A 14,714-nucleotide genomic window follows, 5' to 3' on the forward strand; every position below is an offset into this window, starting at 1 on the left:
AAAAAGTATACTAGATATTTTTTTTTAAAAAGTCAGTCAATATAAGAGCTAGAATTCGGGCCCCCATGGACTCGATCTCTCTCTTTTTCAATAATGACATGGTTCCAGTTTTTCTTTGTGCTGCTTTTGGGAGCTTTACTACTTGTTTCGTTAGTCTGTAGAGAGAGTCTTAACTTGGGGCCCTTAGACAGGACATAGTATGTGTCCTGCAAGATCATCTATAATTATTTTCCTTTATTAGGAAATCTGCATGCCGCCAGCTCCCCCAGTGGGGCTTTGAGAGCCCCATCACCAGCATCATTTGTTCCAACTCCTCCCCCATCCTCGCATGGAATCTCAATAGGACCAGGGGCCAGTTTTGCTAGTCCACATGGTGAGTCCATACACGGAAATCGCTAGAGCATAAGAGTTTAATGTGAAAATAATTTTTGTTAAGTAAATTTTCTTATTGCGAAATTAGCACTTGTGTATTGGGGAAATAGCAAAAGAAAATACATTTTTCCTAATCGCACCACAAGAGATCTACCAGTTAGTCTGCCTGCTTCGGACTGTCTCTCCCCACCTCGCTCGGGCTGTCATGCACCCTCTGCTTCCTTGCCTGCCCTGATCTCTGTGGCTCTGGCATTTGCTCCCTCCCCATCTTGTCTCCTCTCTCAAACATTGCCACCCCCGCTCCCCCCACCCCCTGAAAATTGGGACCCTACCAAATGTATTGTTTTGAGACTTGAATTTTTAAACTTTTTAACTCAAAAGTTCAATTTTGAATTGGTTCAAATAGATCAAGAATAGAAGAGGGATCCCGTGAAGTGTTTCCTATCTGGTCCACCGACCACCTAGTTCCTCTTCCCAGAGGCACTTAGTGCTGTTAATTTCTCATGCATTCTTGCAGAGATGTTTTAAGCGGAGTGTTCTCCCCCCCTCTTTTACACACATGGCAGCAGGCTGCACACCGTGTTCGGTGCCTTGCTTCTGTCACTTAGCTGTATCAGGAATACCATGCCAAATCCGAACAGAAAGAGCTTCTTCAGGTTTTACAGCTGTGTGGCGTCTGTGATTTTACTCTTCACTGTTAATATTTGCAGGAACATTTCTGTCAGTAAAAACTCTACGTCATCATACTAAAGGGCTTCATAGTATTCCCTTGTCTGGGCATACTGTGATTTAACTGATTTAATACATTTAGAATGTTTCTGTTTTTTCACAACTAAAAATGGTGTCTTCTCTGCTCACATGATTATTTTCTTAGGTAAGTTCCTAGAAGTGGAATTGCTGTCTCAAAGGGTTTGAGAAATTCTAAAGCTTTTGAAACATATTGCAAATTGCTCACCTGAAAGGCTGTACCAATTTCCTCTAGTATCGTACAAGAATGTCTGTTTTCCTGCATCATTGCCAACACGGGGTATTGTGATTTTTAAAAATCTTGGTCATTTTGATAGGTAAAAAATGGCATCTTATTGTTTGATGTGTGTTTTTTTGATTATTAGTGAAGTTGAACTTTTTTTTATGTTCATTGGTCTTTTGTGTTTCTTATTTTATGCCTGCCAGTTTGTACCTTTTGCCTATATTCTTGTGTTTTTTCTTACTGATTTGTAAGTTTTCTAAATAAGGACCATTTACTCCCTGATATATGGTAGAAGTATTTTCTCAGTTTGTCATTTGGTTACAAAGGGGTGTAAATATGTCAAAGGTATCTACAGGATGAAATTTAAATATCAGATTGTTCAGGAAGTCACTGCTTTCAAAACTTGAATTTTGGTTCATTTCTTAGTCACTGTACCATTTACTAAATAAAGAAAATGGAAATTTTCCCTCTTGTAAGCCTTCTCTGAGTAGAATAAAAAAATAATTAGTCATGGTTAGTTTAAATATATAAGATGTCTGCCCTTAAAGAAGCTTTGAGTTTTTTTGCTTAATATTTTCAAACGTAGTGTTATATAGTGTAAAGTAAATTGTTACATATTATACATCTTGAAGTTTGTGTGAAAGTAAATTGTATCCTTTCTCATTCTTTTATCTTCCTAATTTTTGTATCATGTTAAAAAATACATAGTTTAAAAAAATACATAAACAACACAAAATAGAGTTTCAAATGTGTCATGTTAAGAAGTATCATGCTTCAGTGAAATACCTTACTGAAAGAAAAAATAAAATTATCACTAGATAGGGTGTAAGCATTTGATTATTATCAAATACTTTTCAGATTATCAGGTATTATCAAATACCATTTGTTTTCTTCTTTACAGGAGCCCTGGACCCTAGTTCTCCATACACTATGGTGTCACCAAGTGGACGAGCAGGGAACTGGCCAGGGTCTCCTCAAGTGTCTGGCCCCTCACCAGCAACACGCATGCCTGGAATGTCACCAGCCAATCCATCACTACATTCTCCAGTTCCAGATGCTTCTCATTCCCCTCGAGCTGGAACAAGTAAGTGTCATGGACATTTTTATGCTTTTTGGATAACCAACAAATGACCTATTTTAATCGTTCTGTCCTCATCGTCACATTTGAAAGTCATGACTTAATAACAAGGATACTTAATAACTTAAACTTCTTTCCATTAAAAAAAATTTTTTTAAGTAGTCAGTTACAATGTGTTTTCTGGTGTGCAGCACAGGGCCCAGTCATGAATATACATACATATATTCATTTTCATATTCTTCATTAAAGGTTATTACAAGATGTTGAATATAAACTGTTATCCATTTAGTTAATTGGTTGTAACAATAGTTAATTTGCAAAGTTGGGCAAAATGTAAGGGGAATGTCTCCTGTGGAAGTCTTCTAAGGTGAGTCTGTGCCTCTGTTATGACTACTAAATTAGCTGCAATACTAGACCTTAAAAGATACCTAAAGGTAACTGACAAAGTTATGCAAATTAACACAGAAGAGAAGAATTGTACAAATATATTAGCTAGCTTTTGCTGCATGACTTTTAGTGGCTTAAAATAATAATCATATGTTAGCTTGCCATTCAGCAGGTTGGCAGTTTAGGCTGAGCCCTGTTGGGTGATTCTTCCAAGGTCTACTGGCTCACTCCTGAATCTGTAGTCAGCTCCTGGGTTGGCTGGGGCCTGACTTCTCTCTGTCCCATGTGGCCTCATAACTTGATCATGGGCTTGTTCACCTGGTGGCTAGACAGGGTTCCAAGAGAGTCAGTGGAAGTTCAGGCCTGCAACTGGCACTGTGTCACCTCTACTGCATTCTGTAGGCCACAGCAAGTCACAAGGCCAGCCCAGATTCCAAGTAAAGAAATAGACTGCACTCCTTGAAGGAGTTACCACAAGGTCACATTGCAGGGGACCCGGCTACAGGGAGGAGAGTAACTATAAGGAAGCTAATATATGATTGTTACACCACAAGGAGTAACTGAAACAGTATGAATTGCTCTGGAATAGCAAAGATTTATAATAAAAGCAAAACAAGGAAGAATGAGATAGTATATATTTGTTTAAAAAAGTAATGATGTTTTCCTTCCCAAAAGGTTCCCAAACGATGCCAACAAACATGCCTCCACCTCGTAAACTACCTCAGCGCTCCTGGGCGGCCTCCATACCTACCATCCTCACTCACAGTGCCTTGAACATTCTCCTGCTGCCCTCTCCAACGCCAGGCCTCGTGCCTGGCCTGGCAGGTAGTTACCTTTGTTCTCCGCTTGAGAGATTCCTTGGATCGGTCATCATGAGACGACACCTTCAAAGAATTATTCAACAAGAAACGGTATGTGGGTACCTAGTGAACTCCTAAGTGGTGACTGTCAAAGCAGATGCTAAGTTGCCCCATGGAATAGGATCCAAACTAAAGTGATATTCCCTCACCTCCTTTAACCAGCTTGTTAGAATTATGCTTTTCCCCTGTCCTGGCATTTAAAAATGGATCCACTATTTTCTTTTCCATTCTTACATTAACAGATTCCTTCATTTCATAATTTGCCGTGTTGTGGCTAACTAACATGGGCCTGGAGATGGGTCCCCATAATACCGTAGGACAAGTGCGCCTGGGATCTGGCTTGGCAGAGACTAGCATATAAATAGCTGCCTGCCCTCGAGTGCTTTTGTAGGCAGGCTGACTTTGAATCTGTGATCATAAAGTTATTTATGATCACAATGATGAAAGCCACTTTTTAAATACATGAGCAATTGAATTGATTTAAAATGCTTTTAGAAAAAGACTTCTAGCCTTTCCTAGTGGTGATACCCTTAGGAGATGGTTCAGAGTTGAGGGCACCAGTTCTAGAATCAGGTGGCCCTGGTTTGTAGCCAGGCCATGCCACTGGCTGCTATGAGCTTAAGCAGATTTCTTCACTTTTTTGGTAACAGTAGATAATAGCATCTGTCTAACTCACCGCAGTTGTGGGAATTTGAGATACTTTATATAAAACCTTTAGCATAATGTCTTGGTATTCAGTTATGTATTAGTTATATATTATTATTATTATTATTATTATTATTGATATTTATGTTAATGAGGTGGTCAGACTGGTGAATATTTAAAATAGCCACTCCACAGATGGCACCAAGCTATTTTGCAACCTTTATATTCAAACTTGAAAAAAAATAAAAGTTTTAACATAAGTTGAATAAATTAGCATTTAAAACGGTAATCATCAGACCTGTGATCTAGCCTCACCTTTGCCACTTAAAGGCCATGTAAACTTTCAGCCCCTGGAACCTCATTTTGCTAATCTGCATAATCAACATATTTGGCTAGGGCAGAGGTCAGTAAACTGTGGGCCTGGGGGCCAAGTCCTGCCCTCCACTTGTTTTTGTTAAGTTTTATTGGAACACAGCCACACCCATTCAGTTACATACTATCTGTGGCTGCTCTCAGCTACATCATTCACTGGTTGCAGCAGACACCCTAGAACCTAAAAGATTTACCAACCCCTGGGCTAGCATAAGGTCCCAATCCAAATCTGACATTTTGTAATTGAACTCTTTGTTCTCTTTTTTCTAATGTGCCATTTTTAAAAAAACTTACTGTGGACAATTTTAAGCATATACAAAAGTAGAGAGCATCATATAATGAACCTGTCTCTTCTCATCACTCCCCTTCAACAGTGAACTCACACCAGTATTGTTTCATCTATAACTCCTCCCAGATTATTTGACAGCAAATTCCTGACATCATTTCGTCCATAAATACAATTTCTTTATCATCAGATATCTAGCTGGTGTCCGAATTTCCCAAGTTAATCACAGTTTTTGCCATCTGAATCAGAACCCATACATGTTTTTAAGTCCGTTTTAAGCTATAGGTTCCCCTTCTACTTCTCATTAAATAATTTGTTGAAGAAGCCATATCATTTGTCCTGTAGAGTTTCTCACATCTGGATCTTGCTGATTGTATCCCTTTGGAATCGTTGAACATGTTCTTTTGACCCTCATATTTCTGTAATATTGATCAATGCTGTGGATCTAACTACTGAATTCAGGCTTAAGTTGGTTGTTTTGCAAGAATATTTCATAGGTAGTGTCAATGTGCTTCCATCAAGAGACACATAATGTCTGAATGCCTCTCTCTCTGCCACGTGGTTAGCAGTTGCTAGTGCTCAGTGCCTAGGTACCTTTGTTTTGGAACAGGTATCAACTTAGTTGTTTTCCTTTTGAAACGATTGTGTAGTTAACATTTTCATTTTCTCTTTGACTTACATATTGTCTCACATGTTAATTTGAATCATCCTTCTTGTTTTGCAGCTACAGCTGATAAATTCCAATGAACCTGGAGTGATCATGTTTAAGACTGATGCGCTGAAATGCAGAGTAGCCCTTAGTCCCAAAACCAACCAAACACTTCAGCTAAAAGTAACACCTGAAAATGCAGGACAGTGGAAACCTGATGAACTTCAAGTTTTGGAAAAATTCTTTGAAACAAGAGTATGTGTTTATTAATGCATAATTTAAAACAGTCAAGAAAACAGAAGACTCAAGGTAGAATGAAGAGTAACTTAACTTGCTTTATTTATCCTTGTAGGTTGCAGGACCGCCGTTTAAAGCCAATACATTAATAGCTTTCACCAAGCTGTTAGGAGCTCCTACACACATCCTGAGGGACTGTGTGCATATTATGAAGCTAGAGCTGGTAAGTTATAGAGACACTCAAACTTTTCTAGCCAGGTCGGTCTGAGGAGGTTGGAGTTGGTGGGAGCGCTTTATGTTGGTTTTCACCCATTTATTACTTCCATTTTTCTCTTGCATTCTTCTTAGTTTTTAACAAATTTTATTTGTCTTTGGAAAGGTAGCACAATCCTCTTGTGTCTTTTGAATTTAGAACAAGATGATACAGTGGGAAATTTCTATCCATCCCTGTCCAGCTGTCTAATCCCCCTCCCCACAGGCAACCCAGGTTACCAGTGGCTTCCCTCTTATAAAAACAAATACATTTAATATACTTTTCTTACTACCAGATCATGAAATAATCCTCCCATGGTTTCTTCTAATACTATTATGGACGTATTTTGTAAATTACTTATTTATATATTTGATCCGTTTAAAATATATCTTGGTTAGGAGTTTGGGATTAACATATACACACTCCTATATATAAAATAGATAAACAAGGACCTACTGTATAGCACAGGGAACTATATTCAATATCTTATAATAACCTATAATAGAGAAGGATCTGAAAAAGAATATACATATATATAACTGAATCACTTTGCTGTACATCTGAAACTAACACAATATTGTAAATCAACTATACTTCAATTAAAAAAAGCTTGACATAAAATAAAATATATCTGGATGTCAAATGGTGAGACATAGATCCAGCTTTTTCACATGCCCCAATTGCCCTAATGCCATTTACTGAAAAATCTGTCCTCTCTGGGGAGATTTTTAACACCTCTTCTTTCCTATGAAAGTATACAATTATATAGCTGAAATCCAGGTAGAAGCTAATTTATTCTTCCACTCTTACAGTAGTCCTTTCATTTTAATGTTTCTAGTATTGCTTTGGATAGTTCCCAATACGCTACTCCTTTTTTCAGTTGGTGTTTTAATATTGGGACAGCAATCAGTGTTCCTTTGGTAACAAATAGCCTCAGCATTTGGCTTCTGCTCTGATATGCTATAGGAAACATTATGTTAAAAAATCCATTTGAGTTTTTAAAGGAGTAAATATTTATGTGGCTAAAAAAGCACCAGTGGCTATAATTTAAAATTATTAATGCAGTTTGACTAGTTTTTTTAAGGGAAGGAGTTGGAAATGAGACTGGAAGTTTAGATTGGCACCAGTTAGAAAAATGCCTTCAATGCCAGTGTTGGTCCTTAGGCGGGGGGTCGGGGGGGTGTGACAGCATGGATCACTGCATGTCATTGAACATTTGTGAGATTAGAACCAGGCTCTAGGACATCTGTCTGGTAGTGGTGTAAGGATGGACTGGGAGAGGCAGCTGCTGTAAGGGACCTTTGGTGGGGCCATGGGAGAAGTAACAGAGCCCTGAGCTCGGTGACATCAGTGAAAATGGAGAGGAGGAGGGAACAGATGTCAGAGACACTGAGGAGGGAGAATCCACAGGCCTGGGGAATTAATGAAGTAGGAGGAAAGGAAGGGGAACATAAATCCAGAGCTGACTTTTGAGTTAGTAACTTCACATGTATATTTCCTTTGAAAAAAATGCACATTATCAACTTTATGATATATTGATAATTGAGTATAAAATAAAATTCCATCTAACCTTTCAGACTCCTACACTAGAATATAATTTTAAATGTTCATATGACTTTTTCACGTTTTTTTTTTTTCCAAAACAGTTTCCTGACCAGGCAACACAGCTAAAATGGAATGTTCAGTTTTGCCTAACGATCCCTCCCAGCGCACCACCAATTGCACCTCCTGGGACGCCTGCTGTGGTGCTGAAATCCAAAATGCTATTTTTTGTAAGTACCACCTGGGGTGTGTGTGTGTGTGTGTGTACACACGTACACACAGATGCAGAGCTTCTAAAGGAAAAGCCATTTAAGGATAGTAGAGCATCTTTTGGATAACTGCAGAAATTATCTGTTGCTGCCAAATATAGGCCCACGTTCCTTACATGTCAGTTTAGGCTTCGTGTAATCCTGGTTCCTTTAGTAAGAAATAAATTCAACTAGATAATTGTGTGACACAGTTGCGTCTTAATCATAATATTCAGTTGTTTGTCACTTTTCTTGTTATATTTAATTTTCTCTTGCTTGGTGTATCTTAATCTGACAGTAGAGTAAATGATAGTACCTTTGATACATTTAAATAAGTGTTTTATTTTCTTACTATGTTTTTATTCTCTTTTGTGTGTGTTGTCTGTCTACAGCTTCAGCTAACTCAGAAAACATCAGTCCCTCCCCAAGAACCTGTTAGTATTATAGTTCCAATCATTTATGACATGGCTTCAGGTACCACCCAGCAGGCAGACATTCCCAGACAGCAGAACTCTTCTGTTGCTGCTCCCATGATGGTCAGCAACATTCTGAAGAGGTTTGCAGAGATGAACCCACCACGACAAGGTACATGACCGGTAGATGATGTTCTATTGCATATATGTTACAAACGTTCTTTTGAGAGATCCCCCTTCTCCCCTCTGCTCCCTCCTTACCCACCTCGCCCCCCAGTCCTAGTAATAGAGCTCTGGTTGCCGTGGCCTCTTAATGTCTGCCTGTCGCTTTTCTTCCTTTCTCACTGGTTCTTCAGTTTTGTCCATGTCTCTGCTGCCTGGACTTTATTTTTTTAGTGATTTACTATTGGGACTGACCCAGTTGCTAATGCCAGAAGCTTGTATTTATAGCATACATTGCCACAAAGCCCTAGGCTAGGATGATAGAATTTTCCATGGCTGTGAATTCCTGCCCCACCATCGATACCTGCCACTCTGTACATCACCAAATTAAAATGCATGTTGGTTTCTCATATTTCATGGTTCAATCATGAATAGAATAATATCATTCAAAGTTCTGTACCTTCTAAATGTTTTGTGAAGAATAAAAGCTGATACAAATGGCATCACTGCTTTTTGGGCTTCTTATATAAGTGTCAGGCGGGTGCAAGTGAACCTTTTCACCAAGTGCACAATGAAGCTCTCAAACTGAACATTTTCGAGGAGACCAGAATGATTCTGGCAGATAAACAAGGTTCCTTCAATACTGGAGTAGCCTGTCTTAACACATAACTCCTGGTAGTGCTAAATTTTTGGTTATAAAACGTACAGCTCAGCAAAGAGAACTTGTCTTCCATTCTGCTTGTTTCTGACATGAAGGAAATTTAATTTTGCTCATTTCTAATATTAAGGAAGTCCTCTATATCTTTCTGCTTAGAATAGTATGATAACAGAATTATGTTTTTAAATGAGGGAAAGTTGTTCTCTGAAACATTTTTAGGTACCACAGTGTCAAAATCTGATTAGACACAGGAATCATGGGAGAAATTATATTTTTAGCTATTTGTTGCCCCATATCGTGTACATAGGCAAGTTCTCACTAAGTCTAATTTATAAGGAACGCACTGGGCAGTAGAGAAGGGTGTGCTTCTTTTGTTGTAATGCTTCTTCTACTTCTTACAATTTTCTGCTTTCATCCTTTGACTTATCTCTTTCTTCTTTCAGCTCAAAATAAGTCCTTCAGAATCAAGGTTTAAAGCTATCAGCATTTTTAAAGTAGCCGTTTAGTATAAGTTTGATAATAGACACCATTCCTTCACAAGTGGATGACTATCATTATGTCTCGTGGAATTTAAAGTTTAAAGGACAATGTTTTAATCCTGTTGGGATCAAGCAAATTTTTCTACATATCAATAATGAAAATGTGTTTTTAAAAAAGAAGAGGATAGAACTTGTTTTATTTAAGAAATTGATGGGATATTTTGCAAGTGTTTTTCTTTTTTTTTCTTTTATTTGTACTTTAGACTAGTTAATAAACCTTTGGATTTTTTTTTCTGTACCTTAATTTTCCAGTGGTTGAAGAGAAGGTTGCAGTAACTTGCACAGGATCACTGCCTGCCCTTTGCCAGAAGACCATTATTCATTGAGGTCTTCACCTCCCTTGCTTTTTTTAGCCACTGGAGCGTTAGGCCACATTCTAGGGAAGGGATCCAGTTTGGGGTTTATAGTATTTACAGCTGGTTTGGGTTTACTGTATTGAAATATTTGTATTATATACAAGAAGTAAGAGGCAGGGCATTTGCTTTCTTTGAGCAAAGGGGAAATTGAGAAGATGAATCATAAGCCTCCCCCCAACTCCCCCCCAATAAATCTTGGTTTTGGATTGTTGGTGAAACATATTTCAGCCTCCCTCTCCTCCCAAACTCATCACTTCCCCCCCGGTGAAGTGTTTTTAAGGAAAATCACTATTTTTGTATTAATTGATTTTAACGTTTAACTCCAGAAGTTGACCATTTCCTTGAAATTTGGGGAAAACAAAAGATGTCATAGAACTGCACTGTTTAGTATAACTGCCACCAGCCACATATGGCTATTTAAGTTAATTAAAATCAAATAAAATTTAAAATTCAGTTCCTTAGTCACACTAGCTATATTACAAGTACTCAGTAACCACAGTACACATTTAGAATATTTCTGTCATCACAAAAAGTTCTATTAGACAGTGCTGTCATAGACATTTTTACCTGGCCTTTAATGCAACATTAGAAGGACACCATTGATGTTGCAACTAATGCATAAATATAAAACTAGATCTTTTCATTAGATGCAAAAAAAGGTCATCAGTAGCCTTGAAGTCCAACTTCAAAGGCTTATCCAATGCTCCAGTGTTTCTGTAGAGAAACTCTAGGCATATTGTCTTAGATTCAAACCTAACTGCGAGTTGTCCAAAATGTGCTCATGAGAAGAAAACAAAACCCAAACCAAGTATCACGTGATACTCACCACCAAAGCTTAATCCCCTATAATCTGTGCAGTTAAAATTTAGTCTATTATTTTGATCTTTAAAGTTCTTGCTAATTTTAGATTTAATTTTCCCTACCCCCACCGGTGTGTTAACATCATCTTTCCTGTATTGCGAATAGCTAATGACCATTTTTCTCTGTTGCAGGTGAATGCACAATATTTGCAGCTGTTCGTGATTTAATGGCTAATCTTACACTGCCCCCTGGTGGGCGTCCATAGACACTATTGTTTTTAAACCAGAAAGGCTGACAAAAGAGACAAAACAACAAAAAAAAAAATCTGAATTCAGCCTTCAGTTTAAAAAAGAAAAAGGACTTTTTTGACTTTAAGAGCTAAATATTCTAAACTGGCAAAAAATTTCAGGGTGCACTTCTTTCATCAAACAGACCATCAATCTTTTGTATAGTGAACTTGTATAGTGTGTTTAAATGGGACACATTTCAAACTAGGTAATACATCAGTGTCCGTTTGCCAGTAATAGATTTAATATTCTGTTTTATACTTTAAAGTTATGAAATGCCAAACTTGTTTATTTAATTGTTTTCTTATGTTTTGGGTGTAATAGTCCTTTTTTGGTTTTTGTTTTGTTTTTTAAGGCAGGTCTGTCATTTTTGAATACTGTAAAACTGTGATAAACTTTATATTGAAGCTGTATTTTAATATGACCGCTTTGAATCCTTACATGAAAATGTTCTGGGAGTTGTTATAAACACATCCCAAGGAAGCAATATTTAATAAAACTAGGTTAAAAAAAAACAAAACAGTGACACTCACTTGTGTGTATATCAGCTCTGTAGACTTCTCAGGGCCTCCCTTCATCTTTAACCTGGTGGGGCCAGTAATTAATTTCTATTAATATATGTCTGAAATTTGACCAAATCATCTGCTTCTTTGTTTCAAGGTTAATTTATTTTCTTCAAACATTCCTAACTTGACTGGTGGTTAACATTTGGCACCTTGGTTGTCTTTCAGTGTAGGATTTGGGTGAAAAAGAAAAAACGGAGTCTTTGAGAAGAGACAGTGAGTAGTTCATATTGATCAAGGATTCCAGTACTGCAAGCATTCTCATCTATTGGGATGTGGGAGCTTTTCTGTTAGGCAAATTTAGTTTATAGGATATTTCCGCATACAGCATTAATCAGGGGACAAAGAACTTGAATGCTGTACCCTTGCATGAAATTTCTGTGACGTTTCTTTATCTTGATTAACTTCTCCCCTTTGCCTTCCCCCACCAAAGTTGGGGTGGTTCTAAACAATCCCAATTTAATTCACTGTCAACAGAACGATAAAATGTTTTTACTTGGAAGAAACCTGGTGCAGTTCACTCACTTTGAAGAATCCAAGATCCAGGGCCTGTCCAGGGTCAAATGGAGTTTCTGTTACTGACACATCTCAGCAGTTTCTTTTTGGAGCACTGTGCTGTTTCTCCCAGTCAGTCAGGAACTTTTCTAAGCTTCAAAGAACATGATCCAAAGCAGAAGTCTTCTGGTGACTTGATGTTATTTGGGAAAGTTTTTTAAATGGTGATACCATGCTGAGTTATCTGTAATACTGGTTCTCCATGAAATTTTAGATGCTTTGTCTAATTCCACTTTAAGATGATTTAATTGAGCTTCTGTGACTATCAACCAGCAAATTCTAGTTTCAAGCATCTCATTGCAGCTCTGTCATATCTGTTCTCAACTTTGCTTGGTTCTCCATTCATTTCTGGTCAGAATTGAGGCCTTCTTTGCCTTTCTTCTATGTCTTATTTCTGCCTTCATCTCCTGCTTCTCACCCAACTCTGCCGCTGTTCAGAAGCAGGTGACTGAACTTTTATCCTTCCCTTAGCTTACCTTTTATCCTTCTGTTTTCGGCTCTCCTTACAGTGACATCGGTTTGGCAGTCTGGGATGTCTTTATCAAGGGTCAGCCCTTTTCTGTTTGGAGCTGAATCCTTTCTTTCATGTAGAAATCTACATGTATATACAAGAAATGTATTTTTATCTACAGGATAATATTGTATCAAGTAATTTTATTAATAGAGTTAACTTTTCAGGTATTTTCCCTTTTACATGTGGTTTTGAAATGTTAATTGCATTTTTGAACATGATGCATTTGGTGGATAGCTTTTTTCCTGGTTATACTCATCTTAGAATGCATTACACAAATCAAAAGTAAGAGGATTCAGTGAACAGAATTTGCTTTTGATGCTTATTAAGAGTAAACCCATGAATTTGAATTTTGATTACACTTGGTACTTGGAATTGGTACATACTTTATTACAGCTTAAAAACACTTAGCATTTGAATCTTAGGTTTCATCACAAACTATGTCTTTTGCCTCTTTTGTTAACCAAGTTCAATCAAGGGGACTGGATGCCCATAGGAATTTTTCCTAATAGGTGGTTTGGGTCTTTAATGTGTTTCAATGTGATTTTAGTAATTTCAGTAATAAATAAAATTTATACAAGTTTCAGAGAACTACCAACTCTCTAGTTAATTTTCATGAAGATGTTTTGGCTAGTAGTCTGGTTTAGTACTAGCTTAACTTTGAAAGAAGAAATTGGTCTTGATTTGCCACATTCTTTTTTCCATTTGACGAAATGCCATTTTGGAATTATTAGAAGTATTTTCAGAATTAGGAAGAAAGTGAAAACTTTAACAGAACATAGCACATTATTAATAACAGGAGCTGAACCTTATGTTTGAAAATTAACTGAGTGAGCTAAATGAAAGTGTAAACTAAATATACATGATTTTGAATTTAAACACCACTAATAATGTTACTGTGTTGCAGTTAACACAGTAACCTGTTCAGCCACAGGATACTAAGTGGTTTGTTAGTCATTCATTAGATCATGGTTAATTTGATAACTTCAAAAAATATAATTTTGCTACTCTAAAATTGGGTCCAATTTCAACATAAAAAGTAGTTCCTTTCTTTCATGGTCTCTTCCCTAGAATACCTACTACATTTTACTTTAATCCAATTTACTGTCATCTACGTGTGCTTGATATAAAGTCAATACACAGAAATTTTAAGAGAACTTAAATTCAGGGAACTTAAGGGACAGAAAGGAAAATGTTAATATATATTTCATTGTTCTTTATGGAATTTCCTTTTTTATTTGGTTTAATGGGACAGTGTGTCTAAGGGAATGATTTGAAGTTTACTTGGGATGGATTTAGTATTGAGGTTTTTAAGAAAAAAATTAGAGGCCAGCCAGCATTGTGCTGCACAATTCCAGGAGACCATGATCTGCTGACAGTTTTCTATAAATTACCTTCATTTTCAGGTGGCCAGTGACTTGTTAAAATACCTTGCCCAGGAATATAACTGATTGACGAAAGGGCACATTTAGGTCAGTATAAAATAATACCTAATGTTTACTGAGAGCTTAATATTGCCAGGCACTGTTCTAAGTATTTCAGTGTGTATTTAATTGTCACAACAACCCAGTGGGGTAGACCTCCTTTTACAGATGAGTAAACTGAGACCCAGAGAAATGAAATAGTTTGCTGAGATCAAATTAAGATTGCTTAAGATCAGTGACCTTACAAAGCAGTATTTTGAGTCCAGAACTAGCACTCCTAATCACTGCTACTTTGCTGTGAAACAAAGTCAGGGGAAGTCTTCCATGTTTAGAGTCTAAGAGCCTTTTGACAACACACAATTTTAACATGTTTTCCAAGCTCAAGAAGCTCACTAAAAGCAACTAAAATTGAGATGACCTTGTCATTTGGAGTTGACATGCCATTGCCTTCTGAGCCTCGTGGCACTTTTTTGAACTTAACTCAGACCTTATGCAATTATCATATAATTGAGTACTAAATCATCATTTAAGCTCCAGGCTTCAGTA

At 37.3% G+C, this 14,714-nt stretch overlaps 1 protein-coding gene across 3 annotated transcripts in view; it reads left to right on the forward strand.

Moving 5' to 3' along the window:
- MED14 (mediator complex subunit 14) overlaps positions 1 to 11,635 on the forward strand; it is a 60,404-nt gene extending 48,769 nt beyond the window's left edge. For 2 of the 3 annotated variants that reach the window (XM_064483275.1, XM_031445459.2), the window contains exons 24-31: positions 242 to 373; positions 2,244 to 2,426; positions 3,483 to 3,718; positions 5,695 to 5,874; positions 5,972 to 6,079; positions 7,756 to 7,881; positions 8,292 to 8,484; positions 11,020 to 11,635. In XM_064483275.1, the coding sequence (XP_064339345.1) occupies positions 242 to 373; positions 2,244 to 2,426; positions 3,483 to 3,718; positions 5,695 to 5,874; positions 5,972 to 6,079; positions 7,756 to 7,881; positions 8,292 to 8,484; positions 11,020 to 11,093 (1,232 nt within the window). In that variant the 3' untranslated portion in view covers positions 11,094 to 11,635. The remainder of the gene's footprint in view (positions 1 to 241; positions 374 to 2,243; positions 2,427 to 3,482; positions 3,719 to 5,694; positions 5,875 to 5,971; positions 6,080 to 7,755; positions 7,882 to 8,291; positions 8,485 to 11,019) is intronic. The other variant, XM_064483274.1, reaches the window with a different exon arrangement.
- The last annotated feature ends 3,079 nt before the right edge of the window (positions 11,636 to 14,714 follow it).

Source organism: Camelus dromedarius, chromosome X, assembly GCF_036321535.1.
Source record: "Camelus dromedarius isolate mCamDro1 chromosome X, mCamDro1.pat, whole genome shotgun sequence".
Classification (NCBI taxonomy): Eukaryota; Metazoa; Chordata; class Mammalia; order Artiodactyla; family Camelidae; genus Camelus; species Camelus dromedarius.